The sequence below is a fragment of the Lithobates pipiens genome, unplaced genomic scaffold (genome assembly GCF_037356315.1).
Source record: "Lithobates pipiens isolate NorthernLeopardFrog02 unplaced genomic scaffold, aLitPip1_a1.2 Scaffold_19, whole genome shotgun sequence".
Classification (NCBI taxonomy): domain Eukaryota; kingdom Metazoa; phylum Chordata; class Amphibia; order Anura; family Ranidae; genus Lithobates; species Lithobates pipiens.
The window spans coordinates 554243746-554265549 of NW_027507764.1; the positions used below are offsets into that span (position 1 = coordinate 554243746).

A 21804-nucleotide genomic window follows, 5' to 3' on the forward strand; every position below is an offset into this window, starting at 1 on the left:
GGGACTGTCCAACTTGAGTGAACATCCAGCTGTGAATGGCTATTCTCTGGATTTAGTTGAAGTAAGCAAGTCCTTTATCATTGACTTTGACACTAAGAGTACCTGAACTTTCCTCCTAACCCTCTCATCCTATACTAAGAGACTGTTCGTTAACAGTTTTTTTGCAAATAAAATTCCCTTTAAGCGGATCTGTCGTCAGTCTCTTAAGCAGGGGTCTCAAACCGGCAGCCCTCCAACTGTGGCAAAACTAAAAGTCCCATGAGGCATTGCAAGGCTGACAGTTACTCCCACAGGCAGAGCCATGATGGGACTTGTAGTTTCACAACAGCTGGAGGGCCGTCAGTTTGAGACCCCTGCTCTAAAGTTTCTGGGCCATAGACCACGGGAAAACCCCTAGACGCAAATCGAGGTGAAGAAGGTAACAGTAAGTCCAATCAAACCAGCAGCTCCTTCGGGGGTTAGTGCTACACAAGTAACTCCCAGTTCTGCCTACTGACACTGACACTAATCACAGCTCCCTATAATCGGGAGCGATGATCAGTGACATGTCACACACAGCCCCCCCCCCCCACAGTTAGAATCACTCCCTAGGACACACTTAAACCCTACAGCACCACCTAGTGGTTAACCCCTTCACTACCAGTGACATTTTAACAGTAATCAATGCAATTTTTTTGCATTGATTGCTGTATTAATGCCAATGGTCCAAAAAATGTGTCAAAATTGTTCGATGTGTCTGCCATAATGTTGCAGTCATGATAAAAATCTCTGATCGCCTCCATTACTAATAAAAAAAACATCAATCAATAAAAATGGCATAAAACTATCCCCTATTTTGTAGATGCTATAACTTTTGCGCAAACCAACCAATAAACGATTATTGCGATTTTTTTTTTTTTTAACAAAAATATGTAGAAGAATATGTATCGGCCTAAACTGAGGAAAAAAATGTTTTTTTATATATTTTTTGGGGGATATTTATTACAGAAAAAAGTAAAAAAAAATGCTTAACTTCAAAATTGCCGCTCTTTTTTTTTAATTTATAGCGCAAAAAATAAAAAGCGCAGAGGTGATAAAATACTACCAAAAGAAAGCTCTATTTGTGGGGGAAAAAAAGGGACATCAATTTTGTTTGGGAGCCACGTCGCACGACCACGCAATTGTCAGTTAAAGCGACGCAGTGCCGAATTGCAAAAAGTGCTCTGGACAGGAAGGGGGTAAAATCTTCTGGGGCTGAAGTGGTTAAGATTCCATAAAATGTTCTGATAGTATTACCTCCTTGTAGTTCTGCTTCATCAAATGGAAAAGGAACATGTGCAGTCTCTCCCATTCCATGTATGCCATGACTTATGCCATGATTTATTATAGCAAAAAGTAAAAAATACAGGCATGCCCCACTTTTAAGTACACAATGGGGTTTATTTACTAAAGCTGGAAAGTACAAAATCAGGTTCACTTCTGCATAGAAACCAATGATCTTCCAGGTTTTATTACCAAAGCTTAATTGAACAAGCTGGGGTTAGAAGCTCATTAGTTTCTATGCAGAAGTGAGCCTGATTTTGCACTTTCCAGCTTTAGTAAACCCCATTGTGTACATAAAAGTGTGGTATGCCTGTAATGCGTTTTTTCAAAATTGACGCTCTTTTCTTGTTTATGGCGCAAAAAATAAAAACTGCAGAGGCGATCAAATACCACCAAAAAGCTCTATTTGTGGGAAAAAAAGAACGTCAATTTTGGGAGCCACGTCGCACGACTGCGCAATTGTCAGTTAAACTGACGCAGTGCCGAATTGCAAAAAGTGCTCTGGTCTTTGGCCACCAAAATGGTCCAGGGCTTAAGTGGTTAACAAACACTAAAATAAAATAAAACCTGTTGATCGTGTCAGAAATTCATAGCTCTGCTATGTCCTCTGCACACTTCTTTTGTTATCTCATCAAGCTTTTCTAATTATCTCGGACGGCGGAATGATTAGCTTTTATGTTGCTGAGATCTGAGAGTGGGAGTAGTTGAGTAGGTAACAAAAAACACTGGACAGGGCTGACACCACTCAGAATACAAAAATGCTGTATGTTGTCAGCCCACAATAGCACTTAGGAGCTGAGTGCATTTCTGGCAGATCAATGGCTATTTTTGGCACTTGCAGGTTTATAAAGGGATACAACATGGGGCAATATGCATGTACAGGATAGGTTTCTTCTTTTAAAATTCTGCCTTGACATACACCTTTGTCTTTGTGGAAACCTAATAGATTTTGTGTAGTGCTTAGTAGAACCAAACTGGCCCTCTGCTCATTTATCTGTAAAAGTTTGGGTGCTTTTCTAGTTTAGATGTTTATAGTATTTTTTGTAATATCTATTTTGATCAGGGGCGGACTGACAACTCATGGGGCCCCCGGGCAATAGGAGATTATGGGGCCACACAGTATACAATCACACAGTATACAAACACACAGTATACACATACATGTACACACAGTATACACAGACATGTTTCTATTGGCTGAGAAGGTACTGGAGAGGTGGGGCAGCTATAATCTCTGGATTTTTAGACCAAAAGGATGTTGGTAAGGGACATTTCAGAGACAGATGTAAAAAAAACACAGATTTTTACATACTGTCCCTGGTTTTACTAAGGCTGGCAACCCTGATGGGGCCCCCTAGTGGCCCGGGGCCCTCGGGCAGTGCCCGAGTGGCCAAATGGTCAGTCCGCCCCTCATTTTGATTGATTTGTATTGGTGTCTAAATGCATGAAAACATTTAGGTGTGCATTTTCATTGTCTGAAGTGATGGAAAGTATGATTGGGGATGCTGCAAACACTTGTCAGCTTGGTAAGCAGAGACTGGGCAGCGTAGTTATGTAATGATTGCTATGTAAAGTCTGCAGAGGATGCTCAAATTTTCACTTGTCTGTGCCACATACATGGTGTCTTTTAATCTTCAGGCAGTACTGCCAAAGACAGCACCAAAGAGAAGGTGTATATTGCTTTTTACTTTTAATTTGGCCGGGTCACCATTTAAATGAAATGACCTGGGTTTGGGCTTTAAACTTGTAAAGTTAAAACAAATTATAATAAAATTGATTAGAGACCACAGTAGTTTGAAGTTTAATCCTGATTATCACAGTGATATACACTCACCGACCACTTTATTAGGTACACCTTGCTAGTACTGGGTTACATAGTTAGTCAGGTTGAAAAAAGACACAAGTCCATCTAGTTCAACTATAAAAATAAAATAAAATAAAAATATCATACAATCCCATATACCCACAGTTGATCCAGAGGAAGGTGAAAAACCCCCAGAAAAGAAGCATGATCCAATTTGCTACAGTAGGGGAAAAAATTCCTTCCTGATCCCAGAGAGGCAATCGGATTTTCCCTGGATCAACTTTACCTATAAATGTTAGTACCCAGTTATATTGTGTGCATTTAGGAGAGAATCCAGGCCTTTCTTAAAGCAATCTACTGAGCTTGCCAGAACCACCTCTGGAGGTAGCTCTTACTGTGAAGAAACTTTTCAGTATTTGGAGATGAAATCTCTTTTCCTCTAGATGTAAAGAGTGCCCCCTTGTCCTCAGTGTTGACCGTAAAGTTCACTATATGGACCTCTTTTATGTAGCACTTGCCCCCGAAGGAGTGGCTGAATTTTTCTGGGCTTACCGATTACCTCCACCAGCTCGTACTCATTGTCCTTGTCTAGGGGTTCCCAGGGTTGATAACCCAGTAATTGTGGAGACCGGCACATGAATTCCTTGTTAGGATTTTTATTTTGCATAAAACAGTTGAACACACTCAGTCTCTAAGTTGGGAATAGAGGGTATCAGGATTAAGTTTAGCTCAGGTGCTCGGAACTGCTGACTTCAATAAAAGTCTCTCTCTGTACATAATCCAGGGAATGGGCATTCGCAACTGGATTCTTTAACTGTTGGATAAATCCTTGAGTTTGGGTTTAGCAACCAACAGGTAATTCTAGCTTTGCAAAGTCTCTCACACAGACTTGGTTGAAAAACTTAGTTGTAACCGGAAGGATAGAAGTAGGAACTTTTCTTACTGTACCAGAATCTTTCAGCTGGTCCGGTGATACCGTAAGAATTGTGGATTCAATCAATGTCCATGGCAGCTCAGCTTCCGGGCTCTTACTGAGAAGCCAGCCTTGTGCGTGGCACTCTTACTGAAGAGTCATCCCCTGGTCGCGTGTAGAGTTGCTGGGCCTCTCCAAACCCGAGACGACACCAGAACACCTTAGAATCCTCCTTCCAGTTACTGTGCCTCGGACTAGCCAGTTCCGAGGCTCGGAAACGAATGGATCCACACCCCAGGCCATGAGGGCCCCTGGGGGCTGGTCAGGAGGACCAGGACCACGGAGTCAGCAACAACTTCTGGACCAGAACCCCGAACCACGTGACTTCAGCACCTTAAGTACCCTCTCCCAGAATATACAGCGAGACAAACTCCCACTGATTGGCTCAGAGAGAGAGATTGGTACCTAATGCGTCCAACCAGACTGCGTACTAAGGCCTCTCACAGGTGTGAACCCCACCTATGATCAGGCAGAACCTTAATACAGCCCAGCCAAACTGATGCCAAACCACAATTTAGCACAATTAACCCCAAAACTTAACTATAGTTTTGGGCAAAAACTAAATTTAAGAACATAGCGCGTACTCATTAGGAGTACTGGCACAACCTATATATTTATACATGGTGATCATATTCCCCCTTAATCTCCTCTTCTCAAGAGTGAATAAATTCAGTTCCTCTAATCTTTCCTCATAGCTGAGCTCCTCCTTGCCTCTTATCAGTTTGGTTGCTCTTCTCTGCACCTTCTCCAGTTCCCCGATATCCTTTTTGAGAACTGGTGCCCAAAACAGAACTGCATATTCCAGATGAGGTCTTACTAATGATTTGTACAGGGGCAAAATCATATCACTCTCTCTGGAGTCCATACCTCTCTTAATACAAGAAAGGATTTTGCTTGCTTTGGAAACCGTAGTTTGGCATTGCATGTTATTATTGAGTTTATGATCTACCAGAACACCCAGATCCTTCCCCACCATGGATTCCCCCAGTTGTACTCCCCCTAGTATGTATGATGCATGCATATTCTTAGCCCCCAAGTGCATAACTTTACATTTATCAACATTAAACCTCATCTGCCACATAGTCGCCCAATTAGTGCATTGAGGTCGGCTTGTAAATTGGAGATATCCTGTAAGAACGTTATTCCACTGCATAGCTTAGTGTCATCTGCAAAGACAGAAATGTTACTTTTAATCCCAGACCCAATATCATTTATAAAGGTATTAAAAAGTAAGGGTCCCAACACTGAACCTTGGGGTACACCACTGATAACCTTAGACCATTAAGAGTAAGAATCATTAACCATTACTCTCTGAATTCTGTCTTTTAGACAGTTGTCTATCCATTTACAAACTGATATTTCCAAGCATGTAGAATTCACCTTACACATGAGCCGTGTGTGGGGAACTGTGTTAAATGCTTTTGCAAAATCCAAGTATACCACGTCCATAGCCACCCCTCTGTCCAAGGTTTTACTTACCTCCTCATAAAAAGAATTTAGATTTGTTTGACAACTTCTGTCTTTCATGAATCCATGCTGTCTGTTGCTTAAAATATTTTTTTCCAGCAAGAACTCGTGGTCTATGGACTATGGTCTTTTATTAAACTCTCCAGTATCTTCACAATCATAGAAGTTAAACTAACAGGTCTACAGTTACTTGGTAAATATTTTGTTCCCTTTTTAAATATGGGCACCACATTGGCCCTACGCCAATTTCGTGGTACTATTCCTGTCATTAATGAGTCCCTAAAAAATAGATACAATGACTTTGAAATTTCAGAGCTCAATTCCTTTAGGATCCGTGGGTGGGTGCCATCTGGTCCAGGTACTTTATCCACCTTTATTCTGTCTAAATATTTCTGAACCATATCACTTTTGAGCCATTGTGGATCATTTGGAGCTGTGTGACTACCACCCCCATTATGGACATGAGCTCCCCCATGCTCCTTTGTATACACAGAGCTGAAGAAAGTATTTATTAAATTTGCCTTTTCTTTGTCCCCAGTCAACAACTCTGGATTATTTTGTAAAGGGCCTACATACTCAGACCTGACCTTTTTACTATTGATATATTTGAAGAATTTTTTGGGGTTTGTCCTACTATATTTTGCAATCTGTCGTTCGTTTTGAGTTTTTGTATCCCTGATTTCCTTTTTACATATTCTGTTATATTCTTTGTAACATTTAACTGACACTAGTGTTCCTTCATTTTTATATTTTTTAAAGGCTCTTTTCTTATTGTTTATAGCTTTTTTTTTTTACTTTGGCCGTAAGCCACATAGGTTTTATTTTTAGCCTTCTAAACTTATCGCCCATGGGAATATACTTTGCAGTGAGATCACAAACAGTCACTTTGAAGAATTCCCATTTCTGTTCTGTGCCTATTGATGCCAATATTCCCTCCCAGTCTAAGTCCTGGAGAGCAGCCCTCATCCTTGGAAAATTTGCTCTCTTAAAGTTAAGTGGTTTTATCTTTCCCGTATGTGTTTTATGCTTACAGTTAACATAAAATGAAATCATTTTATGGTCGCTGCTACCAAGATGTTCCTTTATCTGAACATTAGTAATAGGCTCTGCATGGTTTGAGATTACCAGGTCCAACAGAGCATCATTCCTAGCTGGGGCCTCAATAAACTGGACCATAAAATTGTCCTTTAATAGGTTTATACATTTTTGCCCTTTAACTGTCCCAGCAGTGCCATTACTCCAGTCAATTTCTGGGTAGTTAAAATCCCCCATTATTATCACCATCCCAGCCCTTGCGGCCCTTTCCATCTGTGCAAGGAGCTGAGTCTCCACCTCCTCATTAACATTGGGTGGTCTATAACAAACTCCAATGATTAACTTTGAACGATGCACATATATATGCAGTTCCATCCATAATGCTTCAGATTCATTACGTTCTCCATCAACCAGGTCCTCTTTCGCACTCACTTTGAGATCACATCTCATAGAGACAGACCCCGCCACCTTTCCTTTTTACCATGTCTATCCGAAAGAGTGCATAGCCAGGCATATTAATAGCCCAGTCATGTGAGGAATGGGGTTGGGCCCCTTTTGCTTTCAGAACTGCCTTAAAGGGGTTGTAAAGGCAGAAGGTTTTTTTTATCTTAATGCATTCAATGCATTAAGATGAAAAAACCTTCTGTGTGTAGCAGCCTCCCCAGCACCCCCTAATTACTTACCTGAGCCCCTTCTCTCTCCAGCAATGTTCACGGGTGTCTAAGCCGTCCAGAACATTCCTCTTAATTGGTTGAGACACAACAGTGGTGCCATTGGCTTCCCTTGGCTGTCAGTCAGCTTATCAGGGGAGACAGCGAGTGGGGCCGGGTCAGGGCTCCATGTCTGAATGGCTACACAGATCTCTGACCCGGTTCAGGTGCCCCCATAGAAAGCTGCTGGCTGAGGGGCACTCGTCAGGAGGGAGGGGCCAGGAGCAGCAAAGAGAGACCCAAGAAGAGGAGGAGTCTGGCTGCTCTGTGCAAAATCAACTGCACCCAACTGCATCCAAACCATAGATGCATCCAAATTCATCTTCTGTATTCCCCATGAACATAATAAATTGGAACACTTCCCAACATCTCTTATGTGGAGGGGAAGCAATTTAGTGATACATATCTGTGCTTCATTTTAATCATCAATATTTAAAACAGTGTACTTGCATGTAAATAGAGATTTTACACAACAGTCTAAAAAGGCTTTGCATTGTTGAGTCGCATAGCTTTATTTCCATGTCATATGCACAAAAACGTAGGCACTGGGATGAGTCAAAATGTGAAATATTTGGCTGTAGCAAGAGACAGTTTGTTGGGGAAGGGCTAGAGAGAGGTACAATAATGAGTGTTTGTGGGCAACTGTGAAGCATGGTGGAGGTTCCTTGCAAGATTTGGGCTGCATTTCTGCAAATGGACTTGGAGATCTGGTCAGGAATCGGATCAATGGTGTCCTCAATGCTCACAAATACAGGCAGATACTTATCCATCATGCCATACCATCAGGGAGGTATCATGTGATTGGCAAGACACTGACCCCAAACATACAGCCAATGTCATTAACCCCTTAGTTCCTAAGGGTAAAACAATTCTAAATGCCTAAGCACAATTTTGAAACTTTGACATGTGTACATATCATCACAACTACTTTGTGCATCCAGGTGGCTTATATTGCATTCTTTTTTTTTTTAATAAATTGGGTTTTCTTTTGGTGGTAAATGGTAATGGATATGTCCTGATTTTGTTTTTTATTATCAAAGGAAAACTGGCCCAAAATAGTAAAAAAAAAAAAATTCTTTCAATTTAGTTGTATATTTCTTGCTAATACCATAACCTTCCACCAAATAACAACCCAAATTAAATTCTCTTGCTCCTGTTGATTGCTGGGATACCACATATGTGTATGTTATTTGTTGTATGTACCCGTAGTACAGCACAGAAACAATAGCGTTCATTTTGCTTTTGATTTTTTTTTATCCTACCTAAAACACACTGACACTCGCTGACACTGATACTTAGAAAAAAAAATCCTAGCAAAGAAAAAAAACCTGACCCTGACCTTGACCCAAACACTAACCCTGGCACTGACCTCGATCAAATTTTGATCTAGGTATTGTTTTTCTTTTTTCTTTTAGTTTTTCTACACACCTTTCTTTCTCTGCAAGGAGAGAGAAAGATACTAAGCATCTCTCTCTTCCATTCACAGAGAAAGAAAACATTGGGGCCGTCTTCACAGTGAGTGATAACCAATCAGAAGCTATCACAGCAATCAGGTGATCTAGAATCAGGAGTTCCGAGTCCTGATTGTTAATATGGGGCCTGGGGATCTCCAGGTCTCTGTGCGGCACAATCCCAGCCCCACGGAAAAATCCCAGTCTAGTGGGGCCGCATATTTGCACATGTTCGGCATGAACTGGTGAAGAACTATCTTCAGCATAAAGAACAAGGATTCCTGGAAGTGATGGTTTGGCCCCCACAGAGTCCTGACCTCAACAGCCTCCTGTACCTTTTGTATTGAACTGTACTGTAATTGTGTTGTGCCCCCCTATACATTGTAAAGTGCTACGTAAACTGTTGGTGCTATATAAATCGTGTATAATAATAATAAAAAAACATCATGGAGTCTGTCTGGGATTACATGAAGAGACAGAAGGATTTGAGGCAGCCGACATCCACAGAAGATCTGTGGTTAGGTCTCCAAGATGTTTGACACAACCTACCTGGCAAGTTCCTTCAAAAACTGTGTGCTCCATTGCTGTCAAGTTGTTACTCCTTGAGGAACCAATATTGATTCTAATATAGATCTGTGAAGTCATAGTTTTCTCTGAGTCCATTCAAGTTTTATCCTGTGTTGAGTTCCTGTGTTGAGATCCTGTGATGGTATGGGGGGGGGGGGGAGTGTGCCCCTGAAACACGTTGGTTGTTTTTATATGACTTTTTCATCAAAACGAAAATGATCTTGGACACTTTTATCCGGTTTTGGTCTGACACTCCTTTCTGTATTTCTATGGTCTTATTAAAACCACTTTAACAGTAGTCATGTGACTGCTTTCTGTCTCTATGAGCAAAATGTAGGAAGACCTGTTGGCAGACTTGAAGACACAGTGGCAGGAGCCCTTCCTGGACTTTCCAAAATAGTAGTTGGAAAGTAGCAGTGGGCTACAATACCTCCCCTCAGACAAAAGAGAGACCTACTGGCAGGTTTTGTATTAGCATGATTGCCTGTAATCCACAGTGAGTACAAGAAAGGTAAGACCATCCTGCCCTGAAGGGAATGGGTGAGCATTGTCACCTTAAGGCTTCATTCACATGGGTGTTGTGGCCCTTATGGCATGAATGAGCCATTTCTTTATGTAGCTGGGTCTGGAATGCAGTGACTGTACAGACGCAGCTGTAAGTCCCAAATAGACAGGCATGCAGGGAAAGGTGCATAGTTGAAATGCATACAATGTTCATTTGGACCGCACACCCGCCCCTGCACACCTTTACATTAGGACATGTGGCTGTGTCCATATGTTGGCTGGTAGCCTACTGCATGTATAGTTAGCATCCGGCTGCCCAGGTCCGGGGGAAGGGGTTCGTGTATTTGCTGCCTTTTCCCGGTATGTTCACAGGCTTTCTTTGCGGTCCAGCCTCCCTCCCGTGTGCTATAAAAGCACAAATCCTAGGGGGCTCCGGTAAACACTTGGGAAACGCATGGGGAATCTATGCTAATGACTTGCTGCTACCTCTTGTCCGCCTGGAAGGCCGATAGAACATTGCAACATGGACTGCCCTGTCAGGCCATGGAGAACGAATGTAGCTACGCTCTAACAGGAAGTCAGATCACAGTAAAAAAAGGGGGGGGGGGGTTTACTGTCGTTTTAGAGAGCACAGAGTTAACAGTTTCTCTTATTGTTAAGCTCTTATAATATATATACATATTAAAAAAAAGTCTAATATCTCCAATTATTTCCTCTTGTCTTCCTTTCCAGGAAGGGCCTGTTCTCTGGTCTGCACCTGAAGAAAAAGAAGAAAGGTGACAAGGGATTGACGTTTGCAAACAAGGGTGCACTAGGTAAGACCTATTAAATAAACAAAGACTAACTCAGAATAGAGCCGGATCAAGATTATGGGAACACTATATTTCCTCCTCAGCTAATCAAAGCAATCTCTCCGTCAAAGGACAGAATTAAACTTTTGCACAAAGCAAAGCAAGTAAGCATAAGCTCTACTTGTGTGTTATCCACCTTGTACTATATTATTAGCAAACAATGTAAAGTGCCCACACTTCCATACTATATACTATGCTTCCATACTGTAATGGACCATAAAGAGATACACAATTAAAGAGATTTTAGTTTAACTCATAATACTTATTAATCTATCACAATTCAATACTACATATATTTAAAGCAGAACTTTACTTTCTCAATCAACATTGTCTATTTTATTCCTTTTGCTTCTAGGATTAGTAAATAGATAGTAATGTATGTTATATTTTCTTGTTTTAAACCTTTTTTCTTTATCGTACATCAGAGGACACAGAGCAGCTATAGTAATCACTATCTGGGTTATACGCCACCTATAGGTGAATGGACACTGGCACACCAAAATGACAGGAAGTCCCCCCTCTATATAACCCCTCCTATACAGGAAGTAACCAGGGGTCAAGTCCTGGGGAAAAAAGTGTGGGAACTCCCACCCAACATCCACTCCCCCCCCCCCCCCAAAAAAAAAAAAAATGATACGCTCATATGCACGAACACTTCAAAAGTGGTATTTTTCATTCAATTTTCGTATTGTGTGTATGAAGCTTAACTGTTAGTGCATAAAAAAAAACATTCCTCAATAAACATAAATACGGTAATTCTCTGAATAATCAGCATTCATTCAATTGTGCTTCCATGCAAATGTGAACATCATGTTCTGATCTTTATTGGGGAATGTTATTTTGTATATAGAGTGTTTATGTGGTGACTTTTCATTGAACAGAGTTTGGATAACACAGGGTTAAACAGAAAGGTCATAAATGAACTGCACATTATCTGGACAGAATGCTTGGGGAGATAGTGATGTGTTCCTGCTTAGGAGATGTATGTTAGCTTGGGGGGGGCTGCAAACTCTGCAGGGCTCCAACACACACTCGCTGCTATTCCAACCCTTCACATATTTCCACATAAACTTCCCTCCTGGCATTAAACTTTGCCAGGTATTGTGCTCAGCTTACCACCCCATACTGATGTTCCTCCCTCAGCTCACCTCTCTCCCTGCATGTCCTGTGAGCAGAATAGCTGTGCTCCTCTTCTGGGTTCTCTCATCAGCGCATCACGAGAGGTCTGACTAAATACAATCTCTTAGCAGCAGGGACCTGATCTACCCGTCAGCTAGCTGTGATTGACAGGTAGATCGAATCAGAAGCTGTCATGGGGCCCCCTACTGGCAATGCCTGAATGGTCAGGTGTGCGGCACTTACTACTGCGAGCTGTGTCAGAGGCTGCTGGTGTAGCACCTGCCACACAGCTCGCATACTTCAAAGTCATGCAGGACGCGGCTGCTAATAGGAACTGAGTTCCTGTTGTGGAAAAAGTACAGGAACTCCGTTCCCATGCGTTCCCGCAGGACTTAAAGCGGAGGTCCACCCTAAAATGGACCTTGCGCTCATCGGAATCCTCCCCCCCTCCGGCGCCACAATTGGCACCTTTCAGGGGGGAGGGGGGTGCAGTTACCTGGATAATCCAGGTAACTGCACCCACTTCCGGAATAGCTCTCTGCGGAAAGGGGCGTAGATTACACCCCTTTCCGCAAGTGCCCGCCCCCTTCTGCAAGTGCCCCGCTGCCTGCTGGGAAACACACGTATCCCAGAGGCAGCGGGGACCGTCCTTATTGCACAGCGCGACTCGCGCATGCGCAGTAGGGAACCGGGAAATGAAGCCGAAAGTCTCCATTTCCTGATTCCCATACCCAAGATGGCGGCGGCAGCACCCGAGTGACGATCTAGAGATCGGCTTCGGGTGCCGACATCGCGGGCGCGCTGGACAGGTAAGTGTCACTATTTTAAAAGTCAGCAGCTGCAGTATTTGTAGCTGCTGGCTTTTAAAAAAAAAAAAAACGCAGAGTCCCGGCGGACTCCCGCTTTAAGCCCTGGAAGTAACTTCACCAGTGTCTGTAAGGTGGTGGTCACTGATGATTATCATATTGGCTTATTACTACCATTTATCTTGCGAGTTCATGACCATAGGGGTGTTATTTCACAAGGTGTGGTGATGGTCAAAATATAAAATGCAGATCGCATGGAAACACATGGATGAACTTTCATTTTACCTTTCACATATGATTAAGTCTTTTGATTATTTGGATGGCTCTTGTCATGAACTTCTGTTAATTGGATTTTGAGCACTGCTAATGCTGTATTATTTTTTAGCATAGTTGTTTTTTAATGTTTGTATAGATATACATGGTTTTACATGGTAGCATAAAGATACATGGTCGCATAAAGATACTTGATCGCATAAAGATACATGGTTGCATAAAGATGCATGTTTATACATGTTTGCTTAAATATACATGATCACATAAGGATACTTGATCGTATAAAGATACATGATAGCATAAAGTTACATGGTTGCATAAAGTTGCATGTTTTTACATGTTTACTAAAATATACATGATTATATATGATCACATAAGGATACATGGTTGCATAAAGATACTTGATCGCATAAGGATACATGATCACATAAAGATACATGGTTGTATAATGATGCATGTTTACAGGTCTGCATAGATACGTGTTGCGTAATGTTGCATACACACGTTTCATAAACGCATGCTTGCTTATTGTGAAAATGCTAATTTCCATGGGCACATGAATGTGTGTGTACAGCGCACGCTTTCATATTTTGCCTAAATGCATAGTTGCATAAGCACATGCTTCCATAGATGCATATTGCTTAAACACATGCTGGCATGTTTTCATTTGTACTGCATACGTATGTTTATTTATGTTAAGCTGTATACATGTACTTGTTTTCCTGGGACAACATACGTATGTGCTTATTTGCATAGGACTACATGCATATGGGCTTATTTGCCTGGGTGCTTGTTTGCCTGGGGGTACATGCGTGTGTGCTTATTGACCTTGTACTGCAAACATAAATGCATGAATGGCAAACAAACTTGTATACCTGTATGTTTGCATACCTAAGGGATTGCATAGAGGTAAGCCAACATTGTTTTAGGCCTGCATCCTTGGAGGACTGGAGGACTGTATATTAGGTTGGATAATATATTGGCAGCATTATTTATCTGTTATACCAGTTAAATGGTTCCAGAAAAGAGAAGTAGCTAGGGGAAGCAGGGGCACCACTCTCAGGTTCAGGGATCTGGCGGTGCCCACATCTCCCGATGGACAGTGGTGTCGGGTGCATCTGAGCCACTCTGGTGTTTTTGGCATTGCAGTGTTTACTGACGCATTCATTTTTTGTCAGACTGCAGCCGCATCACCTTGATAATGCCTGATCTCAGTTGATCGAAGCCTAAGCAGGATCAAGCCTTGTTGGTATATATATGGGAGACTGCCCAGGGATACCAGACGCTGTGAGCTTTCCCCACTTGAGTGAGGGAGGCATCTGAGGCTGCTGGGTTTTGAGAGTATCTCCAGGCCACAAAATCTTAGGGCAGTCTCTGAAGTGGTTTGTTCCATCTTTAGCCGGCAGAAACCCGGTAGGTTAAGTGCACCTCTTGGGACTGTCTGGGTCTGTCACAGAGTCAGCAGTCTTTTGCCTTGCATTTGCTCTTGGAGCAGAAGTTATGAGCTCATTATTGTGAGACAATTAAATGGTAGAAGTTCCAAAGTCATATAGGGACATGAGGTCTATCTTAAGAACTCAAGCTGCTGAACATACTTCTGTTTCAGATAGGCTAGACTGTTCAGTGATGACCTCTCTGCACGAGGTAGATTTTGGTGTCCATAATTATCTGTAAACGCACATTTTCATGTGGCGGTTTGTTTCCAGGTTCATCAAAGATTTCTGTAATTGCAGTGGAAAGCTGTTTTTTTTTTGTGTTAATCCTTTCCTTTGGGTTGGCCACAGCTCCGGAGGGTTTTCAAAGTGTCCAGCCCCAGTGCTGAGCTTGCTGAAGTCACCTCAATACTCTTTACCTCAATCTTTGCTCAAGAAGCGGTCAATTACAGAGGTTCCTTCAATATATTTCTATAGGAGGAAGCTGTGTTTAGGTCAAAGCATGTTCTCTACATAAAGCCCTACTCCAGGTCTTGGTAGAGGTTCATTCTCTGTCTGGAACTTGAAGATCCAGGCATCGAATTGCCGGAAGGCTCTGTTTCCAGGATGTTGCAGAGCAAAAATTGGTGCTTGATATTCTTCCTTTTCAGGAATTTGGAAAATAATAACCACTGACGCCAGTCTCTCTAAATTGACTTGAGGCTGGCTAAGTTCAGTGGGCTTGGTCTCCACAGGAGAGAATACTGTCCAATAGCTTGGAATTTTTTGGCCAGTATGCCTAGCTCTGGATTATAGGACAAACCTGTTGTAGGTTCAATCTGGAAATGCCTCTGCAGGCATATATATATATATCAACCACCAGGACGGCACCAGCTGCTCTGTGTCCCATGATGTACGATAAAGAAAATAGGATTTTTCCTACAACCTGTAAAATCCTTTTCTTGGAGTACATCACGGGACACAGAGGCCCCTTCCCTCTTTTGGGAATTGTTGGCTACAAAACTGAGTTACTTCCTGTATAGGAGGGGTTATATAGAGGTGGGACTTCCTGTCTTTTGGGTGTTCCAGTGTCCATTCACCTATAGGTGGTGTATAACCCAGATAGTAATTACTATAGCTGCTCTGTGTCCCGTGATGTACTCCAAATAAAGGATTTTACAGGTAAGCTGTATGAAAAATACTATTTTTACATTTCTTCAGCTACCTCCTGATTTTGAGGTCTAAACAAAATTATGTTATACATCCCAGGAGTCTTCGAGAAGGAGGGTTTTTCTCAGCTAAAAGAAGGAATGGGGGAAGCGCCACCTAAGTGCAGTATCACAAGGGGGTATATTACGGTTAAAAACACTTACAGAGTGGTAGATAAAACAAGCTTATCTGCTAAGGAGCAGAGAACTCTGAGTGCGTAGTCTGTTCTTTCCCAGCAACTTATTTCTCTCCTGGTGACGTCACGTCCGCCTGAGCGTTCCGTGCTGGTTGGCATGGGCTTCGTGTGCATCGCAAAAATGTCCAATCCTCCTCCATCAAGTCTCAGGGACCCTGAACCCAGCAGACCATGCAAGATTGAGGATTGAGGACATTTGTTGAACGAGCCAGTACACGATAAGCTTGTTTTAGCTAACACTCTGTAAGTGTTTTTAACCATTGTTCTCATAAACCCCCTTGTGATACTGCACTTAGGTGGCGCTTCCCCCTGCCTTCCTTTTTTTTGTCTCACTCACAGAGTTGGCTCAACTCTGAGCATAGCAGCCCCACAGTGCTCCACAATGTATGTCTCGGCATCAGAGACGGTATTTACCATCTCAGCAGTTATTGCTGCATGTTTGCCTGAACTATTGTTTGCATACCCTCTATGCGCCTGATTTTATGACTTTCTGTTCTCTCAGCTAAGCATACCCTCCTGCCTGAGTGCCTGAGCTAAGGGCAGATGGATTACAGGAAGTAAATGTTACATGAATCATCTACCTTTATTCAAGATGACCATGGCCAGAAATGCTAGGGGGGGGGTTAAAGTAATTTCTCAGCAAAATAGAGCATGGAGACATGGATGGATGGGGAAGTTTTCTTTGAGTATTAAAATTTAATTGAATAGATTTCTTTTGTTTGTGGTGCTCAGATGCAGTGTAGTTCTGCTTTAAGGCTTTGGATATCATGTTCTATATTTGTATGGGGTAGCCGGGGCATAGCGTGGGTTGCCAGCACCCAGGATGCCCTCCTGGGTAGCGATGAGCTCAGGTGTGTTCAGACATGAGTCCGTGGCATCCATGAATGAAAAGCTCTAAATGAATGAAGGAGAGGGAATGAATGAAAGGTCTTCCTCCTCAGCGCTGGGACAACGGATGGGCGAAAGGTGTAGCTGTCCTGGGCACAATGATTTACTATAGGGATGAGGGTGTCTTTCTTCTGTTACAAGGCTTACAGAAGTAGTGACAGTGGCAGTGATTTTGATGGGCGTAGGATCCTCTAAGCTTGCACATCATGAACGGGGGTTGTGCAGTTTGGCATCCTTGACCTGGGCGTTGGATGGCCTTGTCCCAGCACTGCTCCTCCTCCATTCACAATGGAAACTATATTATTATTATACTGGATTTATGCAGCGACAACAGTTTGTACAGAACTTTACATTATAAAGGGAGGCAGTACTGTTACAATATAATTTAATTCAAGAAGGCTAGCGGGGCTGTGTTTATGAGAGCTTATGATCTAATAGGAAGGGGCACGTAGTACAAAAGGTCATAACTGTGGGGGACAAGCTTGTAGGCAGGTGCAGTTTATGTTCTCCACTGTCGGCGGCGCTCATCTGCTCATTACAGGGGGAGAGAAAGTTAAGAGAAACATAGTTCCTCTATGGTTTCCAGGATCCCTGGGAAAGCCATCTTGGGTCAGGCAGAGTCTTTAAGTCCCTGACTCCCAGGCTTGGCCTGCATTTTCGCATGTGGGTGGTGTAGGGACAGGTCAACCGTCTGACAGGGACAGGTATTAGTGGCAGGGAGAGGTTCCTGACCAGTAGGAAAAGGATAGGGACACACCACCCTTCTGGAGATAACCCACCCCCCCAGATTGACCAGGCCTCAAGACAGATGCTGTCGGCACATTTAAGACCTGCTCTGCTACTCATTGCTAATATTACAGTGAGTGTTCCCAGTTGGGTGTCTTCCCGCTGGGCTTGTTGTGAATTACTAGATTCTGCATTAATACCAGTTCTGTTCTCTTCAATTGGGCTCTGTGTGTTTATTGCCACTGCACCTCCCCACAAGCTGATGGTAGAATTAGAATAACCAAATCAGAACACAGTGGAGATGTAATTATATTCCCTATTGTTTACAGATTATCTGCAAAAATACATGTATTCAAACACTGACTGTAAACCTGACTTTGTTTTCAATAAAACTTTTGATTGTGAAAAAAAAAAAAAGAATTAGAAGTTCAGGTGTTAGCTTGAGGTGGAATAGGCATGAGTTTTCAGGAATCTCCTAAGTGGAAAGATTAGGAAATAGCTGGACAGATTGGAGGAGGAAATTCCAGAGGATAGGAGAGGCTCTGGAGAAGTCCTGTGGCGAGCATGAGAGGGGGAGACAAGGGAGCTAGAGAGCAGGAGGTCTTGAAATGAGCAGAGAGGACAGTTTAGATCATCCATACTGAGACAAGTTTGATGATGTAGCTGGGGTAGAAGCTAGATCGCCTCTGTAGAGGTGAGCCTATGAGGAAGGAATTTCAATATGTTATAAAAACAGAAAAGGACAATCAACATCATATAATTATATTTTTTAGTATGTGGACATCCAGTTGTTGTTTGCTGTGAGGTGTACTGCCACAGTAAACTTCCAACCGGAATCGTCCAACGTGTTGAAAATGCCAATTTACAATACACTCTTCCTCAGGGAGTGATCACATCTCCCCTCTGTTCTCAGCTGCATAAGGACCTCAGAGAACTAGAGGAGGAGAAACAGCAGCACACTAACCTTCCCAGTAAATGGCTGTGCAGTAAGTGATTGGGGGGGGGGGTGTCAGCACATGTCTGATCATTGGAGGAGAGCAGGCTGAGTTCCCAGCATAGCTAGAGAACTGACCATGGAGTGCTCTTTTGCTTAATATGGTCAGTTTTTAATAGGAAAGCAGAAGGGCTGGCTGGAACACCAGGGAGTTCACACAAAGGAAGCAATACAAAGAGAACAGGAAATAGTATATGGTAGGTCAGCCACGTATCAGGAATATGAGATTTTGGGCTGACACATGCACTAATGAACTCTCAGAGCTTGTGTTCCCCGATCTGCAAACATGTCTAATTGCCTGGGTTTTATACAGTCTTAGATACATCCCAGACTAATACTTCTACGGATCATAGAAGGTTATGGATTCACCCAAGGCTCTATAATATAGTCTATACTGGTAAGAAGACCAAGGAAGGAGATTGGGTCACTATTTGGGTAGAATATGCCTGGATTTTTATCTACTGGGTTGTGGGCTTTGCAGTCAAGCAGTGGTACACAATATAACAGTGTGGTGAAGACTTCGAGCCATTCATGAGAAACCTTAGCAGCACTACCGGCCTGTATACCCAGGTTATGCCCCTAGTAGGAGGAAGTCCTACCAGTCTCAGTGGTTTGGGATTGAAAATAATATTATGCCCCTGTTAGCTATATCAAAAATGTAAACACATATTAAATGGCAGATAAATAGAGATGAAATACTATGGATACTAACAAGAAAAAGGGTACACATGAATAACAGCAGGGAAAGGGGCAGATTTCCTCCCTATTTGCTCTGGGCTCTCCCCCCACTTCAAACATGGGGTGTTTTAGCACTTGAGTTGCGACACTTATGACACATGGGGCACCATTTTTTACACATATTACCTCTACCTTCTGGTAGAAGTGGATTGCAAAACAAATCAATACACTTCAAACACCTTTACCCTACTGTTGGGATCTATTTTAAATGAACAAATGCATTTAATTATTATATGCAAACTAATGATGGATGTTGGTATAATGTGATTCACACACAATATTGAATGTGTGGTGGAAGGTCTTAGAAGCATCATGCTTAATCCCCAAGGGGAAGCATGGAAATCAATTATTTTAAATATGTGCTGTATATATTGTGAAATAAATTTTTTTTTTTTTTTTTTTAACAAATTACATTTGGGTTTCCTGTTGGTACCCATTCAACTTCATTCATTTTTTCACTTTTGATTTTGGGGTTGTGGTGCCTTGGTCCCTCATAGTCTGCAAAGAATACTATACACATGCCCCTTTGACTTAATTTATTTATATTATGGAGAATGCAAGAGGAAAGGGAGCACTGCAGTATTGTAACAGGATCGCGTACACACGATCGGAAATTCCGTCCAGAAAATTACAGATGAGAGCTTTTCATCGGAAAATGCGACCGTGTGTAGGCTCCATCGGAATTTAGCTGCCCGAATTCCCGCCAGCCAAAAATTGAGAGCATGTTCTCAATTTTCCCGATGGAAAAACTTTCTATCGGTAATTCCGATCGTGTGTATGCAATTCCGACACGCCAAAAATCACGCATGCTCAGATTCAACTACGAGACAGAAGCTATTGGCTACTGGCTATTGAACTTCCATTTTCTAGTCGCGTCGTACGTGTTGTACGTCACCGCGTTATAAACGATCGGAATTTGGAGTGACCGTGTGTATGCAAGACAGCTTGAGCCGAATTCTGTCGGAATTCCGTCGGGAAAACCATCAGAGCTTTTTCTGACGAGAATTCCGATCGTGTACACGCGGCATTAGGCTGCAAAGTGGACAAGGACTATCGTGGGACACCAGAAGATGGTTAGGGTTCTACAAATACTAAGGGCCTTGTGCATAAAAGTGTTCTTTTTAAGACGTATAATTTCTTGACAGCAACCAATCCACGCCAAACTTTCATCTAAGGCCTGATGCTGATTAGTTGATAAGGTGGGATAAATCTGCTTCCTAAAAAAAACAAATTGATACTTAAGGCCCTAGATGGCAGCCCGTGAGGCACCCAAACTCCAGATTATATCAAGAGAAAACAATAGCAATCAGTGAGTAAAATGTATCCCATCCAGTCCCTTTATACCACATGAGTGCTCAGCTGGTTAAGTCATGAGATGACGGGGTTATCAAACATAACAGCATTGCATCATCCAACCATAGCTGCCTGGATTTGATGAATATTTTATAATATTGACTAGACACTATATACAACTAAAATGTCATTTTTGGATGAACTGATCATTTAAGCACCATTGATTGTTTATGATGTTTTGTTCCTCAGACGACACTGACAGCACTCATGGCGTTGTCCCTGCAAGTGATTTGGGTGGCAGTACTGACAGTCTGCTCACCGACATCTCTACCTCTAACACGTCCCTGTCTGCTGCTATGCAAAAGAAAAGGTATTTACAACATTCTCTGTTAGAATGTTTGATAATAACGCATAAATATAATAATGACTATTTCTGTAAAGTTTTTACATGACTGACAGCCTAATTTTGAAGTAATATGAAAATCTCAGGCTTCCTAGTTTCATCGCTGAGCAACTGGCCTCATGACTATGCCCTGACATCTGTCGTCCCAGTATCCACCAAGACTTCCTCAATGTCCAGTGGATAGCAGTTGATGTAACTTAGCAATGAAGGCATGACTAAAAGGAGGATCAGGTCAGAGAGGGGATAAAAACTGTTTGTTTAGTGGGGAAGTGGCATAGTTCTTACCTAATTGGAGGCTGAAGGTGGGATTTTGCAGGCATGGAGCCACAAGGGTGGTTTGTGCAAGGTATGTTGGGTATTCATTCCTGGAAAGTTTAGGCAAAGAGAAAGCTTCCTCTCTTTCCCATCCCGTAGTCAGGTGTATTCGGGGTTGTGGGGAAGTATTTTGTGGTTACAGATTTATAGAAAAAAACTTTTTGTCAGCATGGTAGGTCAGGGGGTCTTTGGCAGGGAGGGCAGTGGGTGTTGATATTTTTGCAAGGAGCTAGGAGCTAGGTCCCCTGGTGGAAAATGTAAGACTATGTGATTGAGTTTGTAACTTCTTTGGAAGACAGCTGTGGACATGGGCAATTAGGCTCCATGCACACTGGAGCTCATAAACTGCAATTTATTGGAGTTTGGGCATTTTTTTTAAAAGCCCATAAACCCCACTCTATATTAGCCTATGTGTCCATGCACACATGGACGTTTTTTTATCTTTAATGAGTGGTGGAGTTTATGGGCTTTTTTCTGAACGCCAGAAATTTGCGTTCAAAGTGCCGTTTTTCACTGCCAAAAAACAAGAAACGCCGATAAACACGCATTAACGCTCATAAACACGCGTTAATTAGTATTCGGCGTTCTACTTTTTCAATGCATTGTAGGAGTTTGGAATGCACTGTGGGATTTTTGGAGTGTCCTCTGTGTATTTTTATTAAAAATGCCCCATAAACGCTAACGCTCATAAACGCTAGTACAAAACGCTGTTAAAAGCAGGTTTTTCAACCAGCGTTTCCTGCCAGCAACTTGGCATCCAGAAAATGC

General features: G+C 42.4%; 1 protein-coding gene across 3 annotated transcripts in view; it reads left to right on the forward strand.

Moving 5' to 3' along the window:
• FER1L6 (fer-1 like family member 6) overlaps positions 1-21804 on the forward strand; it is a 276448-nt gene that overhangs the window by 63953 nt on the left and 190691 nt on the right. For all 3 annotated transcript variants that reach the window (XM_077493299.1, XM_077493300.1, XM_077493301.1), the window contains exons 2-3: positions 10546-10628; positions 20568-20688. In XM_077493299.1, the coding sequence (XP_077349425.1) occupies positions 10546-10628; positions 20568-20688 (204 nt within the window). The remainder of the gene's footprint in view (positions 1-10545; positions 10629-20567; positions 20689-21804) is intronic.